This window comes from Nuphar pumila, chromosome 5, assembly GCF_984573655.1.
Source record: "Nuphar pumila chromosome 5, dmNupPumi1.hap1.1, whole genome shotgun sequence".
Taxonomy (NCBI): Eukaryota; Viridiplantae; Streptophyta; class Magnoliopsida; order Nymphaeales; family Nymphaeaceae; genus Nuphar; species Nuphar pumila.
In genome coordinates this window covers 53,592,260-53,610,783 of record NC_143253.1, presented here as the reverse complement: position 1 = coordinate 53,610,783, position 18,524 = coordinate 53,592,260, and the positions used below count along the sequence as shown (strand labels likewise).

At 38.6% G+C, this 18,524-nt stretch overlaps 1 protein-coding gene across 8 annotated transcripts in view; it reads right to left on the bottom strand.

The window, feature by feature from the left end:
- Positions 1-545: 545 nt before the first annotated feature.
- LOC149837607 (SUPPRESSOR OF ABI3-5-like) overlaps positions 546-18,524 on the bottom strand; it is a 42,078-nt gene continuing 24,099 nt past the window's right edge. For 5 of the 8 annotated variants that reach the window (XM_090006138.1, XM_090006140.1, XM_090006139.1 and 2 more), the window contains 8 exons: positions 10,592-10,676; positions 10,423-10,514; positions 10,248-10,316; positions 9,985-10,164; positions 8,945-9,146; positions 7,539-8,525; positions 1,294-1,481; positions 546-1,042 (listed from right to left, as the gene is read on the bottom strand). In XM_090006138.1, coding sequence (XP_089862264.1) covers positions 866-1,042; positions 1,294-1,481; positions 7,539-8,525; positions 8,945-9,146; positions 9,985-10,164; positions 10,248-10,316; positions 10,423-10,514; positions 10,592-10,676 — 1,980 coding nt within the window. In that variant the 3' untranslated portion in view covers positions 546-865. Of the gene's footprint in view, positions 1,043-1,293; positions 1,571-7,534; positions 8,526-8,944; positions 9,147-9,984; positions 10,165-10,247; positions 10,317-10,422; positions 10,515-10,591; positions 10,677-18,524 lie in introns of all 8 variants that reach the window. The other 3 variants (XR_016431910.1, XR_016431911.1, XR_016431912.1) reach the window with 2 other exon arrangements.

The following is an 18,524-nucleotide window of genomic DNA, read 5'->3' as shown; positions in this document are numbered from 1 at the left end:
CAAAACTTGAACCATCAAATCAGATCATAAGTCATTTGTACAAACAATTGTAGCAAATATGACCCCTATAAGTACGATTGAGATTATCGTTGAATGGAATAGGTACAAACGTAAGAAGTTGAGTAAACGGAAAAAGAAAAATCAGCCCAAAATGAGACTTTAGCAATGGTTAGGTTAGCCAGACGATCCCTACCAGTTATATAACAGTACCATTGGGTTTTGAACCTGCAACGTCCCAACACAAGGTGACCTGCACTAGCTGCTCCTACGAGACAAGCAGAGCCCCCCCACAGGTATTCATTCCTTCTTTTGGGACTGGTGAAGCCTTCCCAATTTGTTTAAAACAAATTGCAGGCAGTGATATATGCACAGAGTTCACACTTAGTGCACCAGTACCTTTACTTTCCTCGTGTCTTAAATTAAGAGTTAGGACTCTAAACAGAACAATTTTTTGAAACCGCCAAGAATCAAAGGTTCTAAAATTCGTAACTTATTTAGCCATTTAAGGCAGAATCGGGTAATGGCAAAATAGTGAACACTGATTCTTACCAGGCTTTTCTCCAAATCTAAGGAGGGCTATTTCACATTAAAATCAAAATTTAAATAGGCAGATTAAGTCAGTTGCTACCGTATACACGTCAAACTTGGGATAAATTTCCAAGTGAAGGTAACATGCGACAAGAACAGGCACTACTGCCCTTTCCAGAACAGTTTTTTGACAGAACATTTTTACATTAGACATCACCGGAAAAAGATGCCACCAAAGCAATTAGCTCCCAATATACCGTAGCTTTACACGAGAGAAGCTGCATGGATGGAGTCACAATCATCATGCACATGGGGGAAAGCATGCAACTCAGAATTCTTATGACATCTCACGGAACCTGGCTAGAGCTTTCTTCTGTAATATGCTTCTGTAGCTATCCCCTGACTGAGCTTCCGACCAATGATCAGATCTCCTCTGACTACCCAAACCAGCCCTCTCTTCAGTGGCCTGTGCATGAACCGGCTCAACAATGCCACTTCCATCTTTGCCAAGACCCTGCACATCAAAACCAAAATAGGATTCCCCATCAGAAATCTCAAGTTAAAAGCGGGAACAGTCAACTAGGGTGAGATGGCAGGAACGCCAACCCTGCCTGTCAAAAAAATAAAAAAGAAAAGAAATAAACATTTGGCCACCACACAAGAGAGAGAGAGAGAAGAGAAGATTGATCATAACAGAAACAATATATTATAAAGACAAAAAAGAATAAATATGTGATTAAACAATGGTAAAAGAATCTAGAATACCAAGCCTTCCTGCCAGCCCATGTTTTTCAGCATACGATTTCCAACATTGCTCTCGTCAATGGCTCGATCTGCCGTAATAACCTCATAACTTTGAGCTTCCTCACTTGGAGCAGCAGGCCGTCCTACCCCAACTCCTGGAGGGAAAGGCATCTTCATGTCTGACAAAGCCGTCCCACGAGTATTGCCTCCTATTCCATGAGATGACATGCAAGTGGATCAGAGACTTAAGGCCAATAGAAACGACCTTTCTGAATTAATTTATCCTTCCCGTTCCGAACTGGTATAGATAAATAGACAAGTCCAGCTTGAGTACCAGGCCAAGCAGCCCCAGAAAAAGAAGGGGAAAGGGATAAGGAGCTAGATGAGCTCTGCCAGACTTAACACAAACAGTGACAATGAATTTCAGCAGACACCTTTACATATGACAAAAAGCAGAATAATTCAATTTAAATAATGCAACACACACATAGCAATGTTGGAGTGCGCCTGGAGTACCTATGCCCACCTCCTAGAAACCATTAATTTTTGTAGATCAAGCCCTACAGATGTGATGTACGTACATTCATTACTACTAAAACAAGTTTTCAATCATATGATTGTGATGTGCATGTAGGTTTTCTATGATCCTCAAGTTTCAACAGCCCATGATGTATTAAAACTTCATGACTTGAAAAATCATATTTTTACATCAGAAAATCATGATGCAAGGTATGGATCCTATCAAAGAAACCATGTTGAGGGTGAGAAGATGCAACACACCCATGGTCTCCACTAGGTGGGTGTAGTGTAAAAATGTCTATGAAGAGACAATACGCATACAAGCACTAATACCTCACAAGAGATGTGCACAAAGGCACTCAAATAACACTTGAACAAATACGCACAAAGGCGTAAAATAAATGAAATATATACTGAAAATGGAACAAAAGCTTGAGTTTACAAGCTTGACATTTACAAGGGGGAACACCCCTATTTATCCATCACGCTCCCAAAGGAGTTGTTGGGAGCCCCCAACGACTCTTTTGGGGAGCCTTCCCTAGGTGGCACAAACCACAAAAAGAAAATAAAAAGGAAATAAGAAAAAAATACAACCATATTCCAAATGGAATATGCGTAAAATAGGAAATTACAGAAATACCCTTTTCGGGTATTATATATATACATACAACGAGATTAAGGATTACATTTTAACACCCCCCTCAAACTTACGGTGCGATAACCGCAAGTTTGCCAAGAAGAAAATTAAATCTAGGCGAACAAAGGGTTTTAGTGAAGAAATCAGCCAGTTGGTACTCAGACGTCACGTACGGGAGATCAATGACCTTCAAGTATTCTTCCCTGACATAGTGACAATCCATCTATATATGCTTTGTGCGTTCATGAAAAGTAAGATTCTTGGCAATATATATTGCACATTTATCGTCGCAACATAACTTTGTTGGCTCTTTAATATAGACTCCCATATCTTCTAGAAGACGCCGAATCCATACAATTTTCATGGTTGTGGATGCCATAGCACAATATTCGGCTTTGATGGAAGAAAAAGAGACCTTTTGTTGCTTCTTGCACCTCCAAGAGACCAACGATTCACCTAAGAAAACACAGAAACCAGTGGTGGAGTGACGGTTATTGGGGTCACCTCCCCAATCAGAATCAGTAAAGGCAATTAACTTTAATTCAAAAGATGAAGACAAAAAATACTCTCTTATTTACAGTTCTTTTTAAATATCTGATGATGTGAAGAACGTCACTCATGTGAACCGTTGTGGGAGCATGTTGGAACTGACTAGCAATATAGATCACATGTGACAAATCAGGCTGAGTGATGCTAAGATACATTAGCGAGCCTACCAGTTGTCTGTAAGGAGTAAGAACGGTTAGAGGAATCCCGTCATCGATTTTCATTTTTGAGCCCACTATTTCATGAGTTTCGCAAATTTTGTCATCTGAGATTCTAGACAATCTCACAAGCAAGTTTAGTTTGAGATAAAAAAAAATAATCACGTTGAGAGTAAGTAACCTCAATTCCCAAGAAATATGTCAGAAACCCTAAGTCTGACATTTAAAATTTCGAAGTCAAGACGGATTTGTATCATCAACATATAATAATAATATCACAATACATGCATCAGATTTTCTGATAAATAATGCAGTATCTGTATAAGAGGAAGAGAATCCATTCTCTAACATAACATTGTTAAATCTGTCATATCAGGCTTTGGGTGCTTATTTCAAACCATAGAGAGCTTTTCGAAGACGGATAACTTTATTTTTAAGAACTTTCATACTTGGTAGGGCATCCATATAAACTTCTTCATTAAGATCACAATTTAAAAAAACATTTTTAACATTCATTTGAAAAATGTTCTATTTTTTAATAGACGCAATAGTGATGAAACATTTGACTGTAACCATCTGTGCTGGGTGCAAATGACTCTTCATAGTCAATTTCATATTCTTGACCATACCCTTTCGCGATTAAGCGAGCTTTATACCTCTCCAGAGATCTATCACTCTTAATCTTAACTTTAAACACTCAACGACAACCAATAGTTTTCTTTCCAAAAGGTAGAGTTTAAAATTCACATGTGTTGGCTTTCCTAAGAGCTTTGAGTTCATTTTTCATAGCTTCTTGCTATTCTACACATTTTTTGGCTTCCTTAAAATTTCTTGGTTCAAAATAAGAATGAATGGCACTAAAAGAGGCTCTATACTTAGGTGAAAATGAGTCAAAAGAGACATAGCTTGTTAGAGGCTTCCTATTTCTTTCATATTGTCTAGGATCATGTGTGGGAATAGAATCACTATATTGCTCAAATGCACTTTTGAAGGTATTTCTATCTCTACAAGAATAGGTTATTGGGTCATTTGATGTTCTATCTTATTGAGTACTGGGTGAGTTGAAGTCATTAATGTCTACTTCATTATCACTATCATGGTTTGATGATATTTTATCATTACTAGATAATAGGTCAAATAAGAAAGAATAGTCAACATTTTCGTGATGAGAATCATTTTTTTCAAAATCACACTCATCTTCCAAAAACGTCACATTTTTTGAAACATATAACTTATCATTTTTAAAATCATAACGAAATCCTTTTTGAGTCTCGAAATATCCAAAAAGACGGGGAATAGCTTTAGGTGAAAGTTTGTCATTCTTATCAGTAAGAACAAAGCATTTGCAACCAAAAATTCACAATCTGTTGTAATCAGGTTTCCTTTTATATAGTGTTTCAAAAGGAGAGATTTTACCCAAATTTCTAGATGGTAAACAATTGATAAGGTAGACAGATGCAAGAGCCGCTTCGGCCCAAAAAAAATTGGAATATTTTGAGATATGAGAAGAGTTCAAGTGGTTTCAATGATATGCCTATGTTTTCTTTTGGCCAACCCATTTTGTTGAGGGGTTTTAAGGCATGACCTTTAATTAACAATACCACTATTTTCAAGATTCTTGAATTCATTTGAGAGATACTCTCCTCCGGAATCGGTTCTAAATATCTTTAAGTCACTATTAAATTGATTTTTAATCATCACATGATATGATTTAAAGCATGAAAAAACTTCATGCTTATGTCTAAGAAAATATATCCAAGAGTACCTAGAAAAATCATCCACAAAGATCATATAATAGGCAAACTCTCCTTTTGAAACAATACGTGTCGGTCCTAAACATCCGAAAGAACAATTTCGAAAGGTTTAGAAGTAAACATGGATCTTTGTTCAAAAGGCATACTTCTCATTTTTCCAAGAATACAGTCATTACAAGAGAATGTATTTTTACAAATATTTTTAGCAAAACGCAAATAAGATAACTTGGTGATATTGAGATGACCAAGTCTTTCGTACCAAACATTTATATCCTTATGTTGGGCAACATTAAAAAAGATTTTTTAGGAACTTGAAGAGAGTCCATATAATATAAGTTTCTCTTCCTAGAGCCTTCCCCAATCAATTTCCCGAACCGGGAATCTTGTATTAAACATTTATCAAAGGAAAATTTAATATAACATCCATGGTCTGAGAATTAAGAAATAGAGAGAAGGTTCAAGTTTAATTTTGGTATAAATCTAATTTTGGGAATAAAAAAGTTTTGAGTTTCAAAATTGCCAACACCTTTAATTTCAAGAGAAGTCCCATCCGCAGTATAAACAAAAGATAGGAAAATATTTTTTGAATAGTCGGAAAGAGAATACATGTTTGGGGACATGAAAAGATGCACCTGAATCCAAAAGCCAAAAAGTTTTACCTGGAGAGAAAGTAGACACGGCAACTCCCAAGATGGCTCCCTTGAGGAGAGGTTGAAGTGCCTCCACAATTTGGTTTAGTGAAAGAGATCCACTTGAAGAAGTATCCTCCTTTTGTGGTTGAGAGATGGTGGTCATGGCTAACAACTTCTTCCACTTGGGACAAACGGGTTTGATATGTCTCGGTTCTTTACAAAAATGGCAAACAATTTTGCTATAAAAATTTTTTTTCACCTTGTCCACCATTTTCTCCTTGATTTTGATTTTTAAAACGAGGGGGGCGATAGGTTCTTAAATTATTTTTGAGCCTAGACACTGCATTGACCCCATCATTCTCTTCGAAATTGGATGGAACCGCAAGCACATTTGACCCTTGCTTACTTATACCCATACGGGTGGGTTTCTTCCCCACATAATTTGGTGAGAACATCCTCAAGAGAAGGGAGAGTGAAAGAGGACAAAAGAGAAGACCTTATTTGCTCAAATTCAGGCCTTAGCCCATTCAAAAAATTGAAGAATCGATCTTCTTCTAATTGTTTGTGGCAAGCATAGCAAGCTCGATCCCAAATGGAAGAAAGTTCGGCGAAATATTCTCTAATGGTCATTTCGCCTTTAAGAAGAGTTAGAGTCTTCTTTTGAAGGTAATATTTATGGGACAAGTCCCTTGATGTATACATTTTTTCAAGATACTCTCGTGCTTGAAAAACCTTTTTGAATTTGATAATATTAGCGTTGATTTTTGTCTCAACGGAAGAAAAAATCCAAAACAATTTTTTGAAATTCTTCATTTCCCATTCATCATGCTGCTTCGAATATTCCTCAAGGGCTTTGATTCTTTCCTCCCCTTCAAGGATCTTAATTTCACCTTTCTCAATCAAAGTGATTTTTGGTTCCAGGATTGTGCCTTGCACATAACCCCAAAGACCTTTCTCTTTTATGTGAGCCTTCATGTTTCCGGCCTAAACGTGATAGTTGGAGCCATTGAGTTTAAATACAAGAGAGAAATGAGACTTTTTTTCACCCATTAGAGAGGAAAGATTGAAGAAATGCGTACCACAATAAGACTTTTAAGTCTTATTTGTCGTAAGGCCCTTCTAAAATATTGAAGGAAGAGAAGCCCCCACTCCAATCTCTAAGAAGCCAAAGGCACATTTTTCGAGGCACTCAAAAAACAAAGAATCACACGATCTTCAATTTTTAATCAAGCTCTGATACCATGTAAAAATGTCTACGAAGAGACAATACGCATACAAGCACTAATACCTCATAAGAGATGTGCACAAAGGCACTCAAATAACACTTAAACAAATACGCACAAAGGCGTAAAATAATATAAACATGCACAAAGGCATGAAAATGAAATATATATTCAAAATGGAACAAGAGCTTGAGCTCACAAGCTTGACATTTACAAGGGGAAACACCCCTATTTATCCATCACAAGAGGAACCACATAGGGGGCTCCGAAAGGAGTCGTTGGGAGCCCCCAACGACTCTTTTGGGGACCCTTCCCTAGGTGGCACAAACCACAAAAAGAAAATAAAAAATAAATAAGAAAAGAAAAGAAAAATAAAAGAAGAAAAAAATACAATCATATTCCAAATGGAATATGAGTAAAATAGGAAATTACAGAAATACCCTTTTCGGATATATATATATATACACAACGAGATTAAGGATTACATTTTAACATGTAGGTGCTCCCCCAAAGCACCATAGCATTGGTTATATATATATATATATATATATATATATATATATATATATATATATATATATAGAGAGAGAGAGAGAGAGACCGCTAATTGACCAAATGACTTCCATCATACAACTGGTGGGAACCCCATGTAGATTCAAAATTGAAACCCCCAGCTAAGGTGCTAAGGTACTCCTATTTTACCAACATAGCTATTAAGTTCAACTCAATTTATTTAGCATTACTTGCAAAAAATACTAGCTAGTTTAAATGTTACCAACTAATATTGAAGTACCTACTTCCTTCCTCAAGCTCCACATCTGATAAACTGTTCCCAGCAGATGATCCATAAAGGCTTCTTCTCTCTGCTGCACGGTCCCTGTACGTGGTCGGAGGCTGCTCCTTGTAACGCTGCACTGGTGCCTCTGAGAAGCGCCGCTTGGTGGTGCCTCCAGTAGCAGGTGCATATGAACCTAAAGCTGAAGCATCTGTTCTAAATGGGGTCACAAGGGTTGGTGCCTCTGGAGATGTAACACTGGTTTGTGGCAGGGTAGCGGCTGCTGAATTTGGACTACTGTCAGTACCTAGTCCTGATGATGATGAGCCTGAGTAAATGGTGTCAGACTTTACAACTCCTCTTCCGGAACCTCTGATTACCCCCATTAGTGTGCCTCCCAAGCTATTGCTCACAGGACGCGGCTTAGCAACAACATCCACAGTAGATTGATCAGCAACTGATGTAATACTGCCACTAGCTCCATGATTCAGGGATGCCGAAACAGTGGCAGAGCTAAAACCCTCTTTTACAGATGATGTGTCATATTTGAATTTATTCACACTGGAAGAAATGGCAGGCCTATCATCTGAAGGCCTTGTAGAGTGATCATCATCCAAAACAACACGAGCTGCCTGACCCTCATGATTCCTTTGTTTCCACATGCTTAAAACGTTACTAATCTTCTTCTTGCTAGCTAGAATATTGCTCTTAGAAGCTAATTTGATCTCCTTCAGTTTCTCTTTCTCTTTCTTTTCTGCAGCCAACGCAGCACTAGCAGCAGCCTGGACAGCATCTGGCAATGAGGCTTTCTTGTCTGATGATTGATTTGTTGCTATTGTAGATGCAGGTGCAGATATTACTATCTTTTTGTTGCTAGAACCATCAGTCTTTGAAGGTTCAGTGGCTGATTTTTCAGATGCCTTGTCAGCTTGACCAACACAGGGTACATATTGCTGATTTTGATGATCATAAGAATACCAAGTTGCACTCTTACTGTCATAATAAAGTCCTACACCCATCAAAAGAGTAAAACAAAAGTAAAATATGCAGGCAAAACATAATAACATACTTGGCCATTCATGAAGAAGGAGATGGTTATGCCTTCAAATTACATACATTAGAATTCCTGTAAACATTTTCTCATCAAATGTTGCATAACAAGTACATTTCTGATTGACAACACAAAATTGTTTTAATAGCTTTTCTTTCACCCACTAAAAGAACAGATACTTTCCTACAAAAATTGCACATTTTCCACAACATGGAGTGAAGTAGAATCTCATGCAACCAAACCAAATGCACCAAAGTGCAGAAAGGAACACTCACTTTTATATTCAGAAAGTATCATCACCCCAAAAGAAAGTAAAGACTACAATTGAGAAGTAATATCACACATTCAATTTAAGTAGCCAATATTCAAGCACTAACCAGTGTTGCCATCATAGTAGAATCCAGAAGTTGCATCATAGTAATAGCCAGAAGCTTCATCCCAGACGAAGCCTGATTGGAGGGATGACGGGCCTTTAGCTAGTTGAGTCTCTGATTTCTGCCCAATGCCTTGTTCACTCCCACCAGCAGGTTGCTTTTCATCTGGATTGTATTCTTTTGGTGCCCAACCAGCAGCATCATACTATAAAAAAATATCATGATGAATAAGGTATGAAGGTATAAATAATGATCTTCAAACTCTAAAGGAAATGCTCATTGTAAGCAGAAATACTTTGAGCACAGAAGAAATGATCAGCAGTTACAACAACCTACTAAAACTGATGAATACATCCCAGACAACCATGTGAACTGCATCAGTGAGACAGAACCCAAAACGCAGAAAAACTGAAAGGAGGGTTGGCATTCCTGCCCATTTTAATATACCATCAGCCATTTGAGGCAAATGATTCCGATGAAATTGATCCATCCACAAATTCAAGTTGTATGACTATCAACTGGTCAAATCACAGCTTCTGAGAACGTTGTATATCTTTCTGAATTTGGATAAGATCCAGCAGCTCATGTTGGAAGCTTTTTGGGACAGAAGGGTTTGGTCTTATTGGGTCCAACTTGTGCCTGGATCTGACAAATTGAAAAAACTGGGGTCCCGCCGGCGTAGATTACTCATGACCATGTCAAAAATTGGGTATCTACATGGTCTAGAGAGTTTTCCAAGAGCAACTTAAAAACAAGCCTTACATTCAATCAATGATCTTCCCCCTAACAAGAGACTTGAGTCACTTGACACAGTTATATTATACAAACTTCCAATATAAATAACTGTCACTATCTAAACTTGTACTAACTACAGACAAAAGATTTATTTGATTTTATGTTGTATAATAGGACTTAAACCCCAAACCACTCTTTGCAAGCCATCCACCTCAACCAAAATGAACTCTCTGATACTGAATAAGAAAGAAGAAATGAAAAAAGAGAAAAGCAAGAACAAAGGAAAGAATGAAAGAAGGGAAGAGAACCTGCTGTGAAAATGCAGCTGCTTCGATTGCAGCAGCTGCTAGGCTACTTGACTGAGAACCGCCAGATGTTCCAGGCCCTGGTCCGTGAATGCTTTTTGCATATGCTACACGTAAAATCTGACCATTCTTCTCAAGTGCTGTACCATTTGTTGCCTCGAGTGCTTTTGTAGCATCTTCCACCTATATACAGAATTGTGGATAATGGATAAGAGAAATAAGCAAAATTGAAAGATTAACGAACTTATGAAGACTAGAGTGCCTACTGCATGAAAATGCACAAAAGCAAAACCCCTGGAAACATGGGTGAATTTGTCACGAACAAGCCTTAGATCCTGTATACGCAACCATAAAATCAGCATACCAAAGAAGTCAGCAACTCAAAATTTTAGGGCTGATAAATTTTCATGAATGTTACAAGCAATACAAGTAACATGGTACCTTAATTGGGGCATGCTTGGAGAACTCGTAACGAAGCATCTCCTCATCAGCATTCTCGTCCAAGCCACGAACAACCAAAACATGAGTAGGACCTTAAAATACAATAGCAATCCGTGAGTTTTGCATGCATTATGATGACAAATGCAAAGGTCATCAGAGAGCATCCAACCAGCATCTCCCCTCCTTCCCGCAGGCATTGGATTCGATGTAGCTATATCAGCTGCTGGAGCATCATCAGTCCGTCCCTCATTGCACTACTCAAATGATACAAGAAAAAACAACATAGATACATGGTCATAACACAGTATCAGACAAACCCAAAAAGGTCAAATTTGATTCCAATCTATAAAATATGTATGTGGTCTTCCAAATAAAGTCATACTACATTAGAAGTGAATTCAGTAACGTAATATGTCATCAAGCTTCCTGGTTTAAAAATCAACTTTACAAAATTCTTTCATTTCTAATCATTCTGCACCTCAATAGCCACATGAGAGATATGCAACCAAATGCACACCCTGGCTTGAGAAGGCAGTATGTTTTCCAAACATGTCGCCTTTTCTGAAAATATATTCTGCAAGATACACAAAGAATGGGGGCAAAGAGAAGTATAACAAATTACAAGGTTGCTAGGATGGGAAACACATTGAGAAACGGAAACAGGAAACGAGACTTTTTAAAATTCATGTGAAACAGGAAATGTATACGTGTGTGTGTTGTGGAGCAAGTGCAGGTAAGTTTACGCAAACTTAACTCTCGTAAATAAAGTATTTAAATGCAACATATGTTTAGATAGAATCAGTCAATAAGAAAAATAATGCAGTTAAATTAAATTTTGAAATATCTCAATTCATTTGATACATTATGTTCTTAATATTAAAAATATACAGAAAAAATAGTTTTTCAAATAAATAATTAGAAATTTTGAATAACATGTGTATTTCAACATTTATTGAGAAAAGAAAATTTTATTTAAGGGAAACATGGAAAAAAGTATGCAAAATATATATATATATACCCTAAATAAGGGAAAAGGACGATGTAAAGTAGGTTTCTGATGTGATGTGAACCGATCTCACTCGATAGGAAACGGACTTCCCATGCATTTTTAGAAGTTTCCCATAAGTTTTGGAAACGCTAGGCTTCTGGTTTCGGAAATGGTTTCCTAGGAAATGAGTTTCCCACATGCAAGTAGAGTTTCTAGTGACCCTGGCAAATTACCATCCATACAAATTAATGTAATATGGTTATTCCAAAATACACAGCAGATGACCCCGGTACTTAAGGTGATATATATATATATGCATTATGCACCTATTTATTGTGTATCAATGTTATAAAAAGTGTGCCTTGAGGTGCAAGCCCAATGCGTAAATGGCATGCCTCATGCGCCTTGAGGCTTTCTCCTCGCTACAAGGTGTGCCTCAAGGTGAGGCGCGCACCTTAGTTAAATAGGGATCAAATCCCCCATTTGATCTAATCTCAAAAAATAGTGAAAAGGAGGGTAGGGGGAAGGGCCTGATAGTTAAAGCACCTCCCCGATTTCTTTCCTTCCGGCCTTTTCTTTCCAGCAGCCATCACCGGTGGTAGCGACTCTCTCTCTCTCAATGGAAAGGAAGAAGGAGAGGAGGACCCCACCACCACCTAGGTGTAATGAAATCCAAGTGCACAAGAGAGACGCCACAAGAGGCTACTTATAATGCACAACCACTCAAGTGAGAAGCCACTAATGGGCAAGATACAAAGAGCCACAAAGGGCTACGCATAATGTTCACAAACAAGAACATATAAAAATAATCAATAATGTATTAATAATATGCTTCAAAAGCATTAAAGAGGAGAGGGGGAAAACCAAAGGGGGGGCTCCTATAGAGTCGTTGGGAGCTCCCCAACGGTCACATTTATGACCATTGGGACGAGTCCCAACGACTCTACGGCTAAAGACAATAGAACCCTTAGTCAAATAATAAAAAGAAAATAAAAAATAAAAGGAGAAAAAAATACAAAATAGTCCCTAGTGGACCGTTCTAACTTCTAAGACAAAAATGCCCCTGGACAAATTACAAAAGTATATATATACACACACACACACATTTTAACACTAGGCTCTCTCTCTCTGTTTTCTGTCTGTGTATGTGTGGTTACAAGTATATGTCATTGTGTATGTGTGGGTAATTGACTCTCATGCATGGACGTGTATACAAGGATTGTGCATGCCAATTTGTGATTCTTTGTTTGTGTAATTATCTGCAGATATGCATGATTATGTGTCATTACGGTATGAAATCCGCCCCAATTTATTTTGGTGTTCTTTTGATTTCAATAGGATTTGATGCTTTCGTTTTTGTTCCATTAGAGCGAGTGCAGCGGGTCTTTGGGATGGGATGTTAGATTCCTTCATTTTTGAAGAATTGAGTTGGGACTATGGGGGCCAAGATTCAGCTAGCTCTCTCTCTCTCTCTCTCTCTCTCTCTCTCTCTCTCTCTCTCTCTCTCTCTCTCTCTCTCTCACACACACACACACACATTTCTCTGCTCTCTTCTATCTTTTACCTGGCCATGAGTCCAACCACTCAAGGAAGGCTGGTCGAATCGGTGAAAGGGCCCAAGCCCTTCTAACCCCTAGGTGCTAACCGGAGGTTATGCTTGCTCTGGGGATCCGATGTGGTGTTGCCCTCCGGTCATGGTTCTGCTGGTCCAACCCCTTGTTGGTATTCCTAGAGGCTTATCAGAGGTATCCTTGTAAGATTGTGCCCACCGTCGTTGGGATGGTGCAAAGAAGGGAGAAGACGCCTGTGAGAGAGAGGGAGGTTGCGGCAATGAGTGGTACGATCCTCAACAATAGGATTGTTTCCTATATGTTATACTTATATTAAAATTAGATTGGGTCTGAATATTACATTATGTTACATTAGATCCAGACCCAATACAAACAATAGAATAAATACATGGATTTCGGGTCCAGATCCAAACCCATAATAGGTACAATGATACAACGATCTAGTCAGTCTTAATATCCTCCCTCAAGTTGTGCATGGTCATGCACCATGGACAACTTGCTCTTCAAGAACCAAAATTGTATGTTGGTAAGACCTTTAGTGAACAAATCCGCCACCTGATCAGCCGTCCAAATATAAGCAAGTTTAACTTCCCTGTCTTCTACTTTTTGCAGAATAAAATGTTGATCAATCTCTATATGCTTTGTACGGCTGTAATGAATGGGATTGAAAGAAATCTGGATGGCACTCTGATTATCACACAAAAGAGTAGTGGGTAGAATGGTTTTTCCTAATTCTACTAAAAGATGTCTCAGCCATGTAACCTCTGTTGTAGGTGCTGCCATAGACATATACTCAGCCTCTGTACTGGATCGTGCAACTGCACGCTGTTTCTTGCTACTTCATGCTATTAAGTTTCCATCAATAAAAACACAATAGCCCGACACTGACCTTCTGTCATCTGGATCTCCAGCCCAATCAGCATCTGCATACACAATTCGTCTTGCTCTCCTTTGGTCTTAGATTGATGATAAACTAAGTCATCCCGAAGTGTTCCCTTTAAGTACCGAAGAATTCTCTTGACAACATTCATATGTTCTGTGCGTGGATCATGCATGAATTGTGAAACTTGATTCACTGCATACACAATATCAGGTGAGATATTGAAGCATACCCACGAGGATGCGATATTGTCTGGGATCTCCATATGCCTCCCCATCTAGAGCACTGAGTTAATGATTCAATACACAAGGAGTGGATAGAGGTTTACAATCCTTCATACCTGCCTTATCCAGTAAATCCAAGGTATATTTGTGTTGAGTTAGCGAAAGATATCTATCCCGACGATCTACTTCAACCCCCAAGAAATAACGCAGAACCCCCAAATCTTTCATCTTAAACTTTCGACTCAAGAGAGTCTTTGTAACTTCTATATGTTCATCAGAATTCTCAGTGATAATAATATCATCTACATATATGAGAAGTAAAGTACTGACCTGACGATCTCGAAAAATGAATAAGAAATGATCGAGATAAGATCGAATGAATCCATGTCGTTAAACTTCGACAGAGAAGCTATCGAACCAAGAATGAGAGGCCTGCTTTAGCCCATAGATGGCTCTTCGTAATTTACAAACATGAGTGTTGGGACTGCATTCTGCATAACCAGGGGGTTGCTCCATATACACTTCTTCTTTCAAACTGCCATGCAAAAATGCATTTTTGACATTGAGCTGACTGAGAGTCCAACCATACTGAACCGACAAAGATAAAATTAATCAAATTGTTCCCATCTTGACCACTAGGCTAAAGGTCTCATCATAGTCTTGCCCATATTCTTGAGTAAAGCCTTTGGCTACAAGTCTCGCCTTGTAGCGTTCAATGGATCCATCAGGTTTGTACTTGATCTTATACACCCATTTAGAACCTACAACATTTTTGTTTGAGGGTCTAGGGACAATCTCTCAAGTTCCACATTCATGCAAGGCTTTCATCTCCTCATTCATGGCTTCAATCCACTTGGTTGACATGTATGCATCCGAGAAGCTGACAGGTTCATCTTGCTTTTCAATCTGAGAAACAAGTAATTGCATATCTGTAGAGAAGTTGTTATAACTGACCCATCTCTCAATAGGATGGAAAATTCTTCCAGTTCGTCTGGGCTGCACATCAATTGGCTGATCATTATTCTTGTTTCGTCGTACATAGACGATTCCTTGAAATTTTGTGGCATCTGAAGTAGATATGCTAGGAACCTGTGCATTTCTCAATTCTTCCATCTGAGGTTCAATACCGGTCTCACTCGGTTCAACAGGTGGTGTGATCTGAGGTTCAATACCGGTCTCACTCGGTTCAACAGGTGGCGTGTGACATGATGAAGCATCATATGTCTCTATCTGGTTAAGCAACTCAGTGGCAAGCCACGGTTGGTACCACTCAATGGCCTCGTTATGTCCATCTACACTTCCTGAGTGGCGAACAATGGTTTCATCAAACACAACATTTCGTGAGACTCTGATGCGATGAGTGATGGGCTCATAGCATCGATACCCTTTGTATTGGTCAGCATATCCCACAAACTTGCACACACATGCCTTGTCCTTAAACTTATTTCGTTGAGAGCTATCAATATGAATGTAACATATACAGCCAAACACTCGCAACTCATTATAATCGGGTTGAATCCCAAAAAGAGCAAAATAAGGGGATTGGTTCTTTAGCAATGTCATGGGTAGACGATTTATGATATACACAGTTGAGTGAAAGGCCCCAGTCCACAAACTCACAAGAATGTGAGTGTCATGCAACATACTCAAGGCACTTTCTACAATGTGCCGATGTTTTCTTTCCGCCACACGATTTTTTTGTGGTGTATGTGGGCAAGATATATGACGACTTATTCCATTATCTTGAAGAAATTCAGTAAATTCCTTTGATAGATACTCACCTTCTCCATCACATTGAAAATGTTGAATTTTAGACGAGAATTGATTACAGACTGAAGCAAAAATGAACGAAAGAGTTTGAACACTTCAGATTTATGTTTCATAAAATAAATCCAAGTATATCTGGAGTAGCTATCAATAAAGGTTACGTAATAGCGACTACCGGATAAAAAAGATTGTGGGGCAGGACCCCAAACATCAGAATACACAATTTCAAAAGATACTGAAGCTCTTTGATTTATTGAATTAAAAGGAAGAACATGACTCTTGCATATTTGACAACTGGAACAAAGTGAAGTATCAGACTAAACACTCAGACTAGACTCTGGAACAAGTCCACTCAACACAAGTTTCTTAATGAAAGAACCATTACAATGACCCAAACGACGATGCCAAATCTCTGGCTTATTACACTGAGATAAATTAAAACAATCTTTAGACGACACTGGCTGGACTGGCTGAACGACGGATGAATTTGATGAAGCACCACGAACAGAAGAAGAAGAAAGTTCATTGAGGATATACATGTTTCCTTGTCGTTCTCCTTCAACGAGTGTCTTCTTCGTGAGAAGATCCATGACATATCCAGAAGAATGAGTGAATTCAACAGAAGAATTAGTATCATCAACAAGTTTAGAGACAGACACAATATTCTTGACAATACTTGGAGAATGATAGACATTGGACAAATTTAGAGAAGAATTAGGGAGGGAAAGGTTAACATTTCCAATGTAAGATATAGAGTGAAGAGTATCATCTCCAGTTTTAATATGAAATTTTCCGCGATAAGGAACAGGTTTTAAAATCTTACCAACATCACCTGTCACTTGCGTTGCAACCCCAGAATCAATGTACCAGGCTCCTTGCTCATTCTGCTTGAAGCTTAAACTTGAAAGATCAAATATCAGAAGATTCTTCAGATTATCCTTTTCATCATCCTTCGAGTCTTCTCCTATTCTTCCTCTATGAGAGGATCCTGCACCATTGAATTTGTCTTTGTTTTGTGGATTGAACCAACAATTAGCTTTGATGTGCCCCCTTTTGTTGCATTGAAAACATGTCGGTATGTTTCTAGAGCTTTGATTCCCTGGAAAAGAATTAGGTGACACGTTGGGCGTGGGCAACAATCCTCGTCCTCCTTGACTATTCCTTCCCTGTCCAGATCCACTTCGAAAGCCTCCACGTCCTCGTCCTGACATCATCCATGTAACCAATACATCATGGTGGCTGGAGTGCATCTCTTCTCCTCGAATAGTAACTTCATATTGTAATAGCTTCGCGCGAAGATCCTCAAAACTTGGTAAAGAAGGAAGGCATAGGAGGGATGTGACCAGCATGTGGTAATCAGATCCAAGACCATTTAGTGCATGTTGAACTTTCTCTTTGTCAGGAATTTCACAGCCCACCATGGCGAGTTGATCAGTGATGGTCTTGACTTTATTCATGTACTCTGTGACTGACAAGTTTTCCTTCTTTAAGAGCTGAAATTCTTTCTTCAAATGTAGGATTCTGGCCTCGGAAATCTGTGAATAGGTTTGCGCCAACCTCTGTCATAGCTCCATAGCGGAACATTCGTCGGGAATGCCCACTAATACCTCTTGGGAAAGAGTAGAAGTAATATATGCCACAACCGTCTGATCCTTTCTCCTACATACTGTGAATTCTAAATTACGAACCGATTTGTTGGAAACCTCCCCTTTATCATCTCTCTCCTCTTGCAAAACAAACTCTGGTGGTGTAGGGACAGATCCATCAAGATATCCAGAGAGATCCAAACTCCTAATAAAAGGCAATATTTGCCTCTTCCAAGTAATTCGAGTGGGTGAGTTTCTCGGAAATAAGTTGACCAAGGAAGCTAGATGGAAGAGAAGGAGAATCCATGAAGGGAATAAGAATAAATGGAATTGAAGAACGGGAAATATATCAACAAGATAGTCCCACAAGTTAGAGAAACAATCGGTGTTCACGACCCTTTTTTTTTTAGAAACGAGTCACTGCTTCTCGAATACCTTTAGTGGACTGCACAATTAGTACTGGTTAGAAGCTCCACAGATTATCGCAAACTCCAAAATGTAACGTCAGGTTTGACAAAATTGGGTATACGAGTTTGAAACCCAATAGATGTTGTAAGATGAGAGTTTTGACGTGAAGAGTCAGAACTGATGTTAATGCAAGGTAGATGCACCAATCAGATCCAGAAGCAATGATGAAGGGGTAAAAGAATTTTTTTTTGTGTGTGTGTGTGCAATAGGAAGACACGAACTCAGATCTGGAACAAAATCAGATCTGGAACAAAATCAGGTCTGGAACAATAGAAGATGGAATGGAAATAAAGAATCGATGAGAAGAGAGGCAGATCTGAAAAATCAGATGTAAGAATCGATAAAAAATTTATTTTTTTTTGCAATAGGAAGAGATGAACTCAGATTTGGGATGAGAACAGATCTGGAACGAAATCAGATCTGGAACGAACACAGATCTGAAAACCCAAAGATTGAATAAAGAATCGATAAAAAAATTTGTGTGGTTTTACTAACCTGGAACAGAAGATGAATCTCTCGAGTTACTTTCTGGAATCGGATTCACGCCCTTGAATTGAAATCAGATGTGATCCCGCTCTGATACCATGTAAGATTGTGCCCACTGTCATTGGGTTGGTG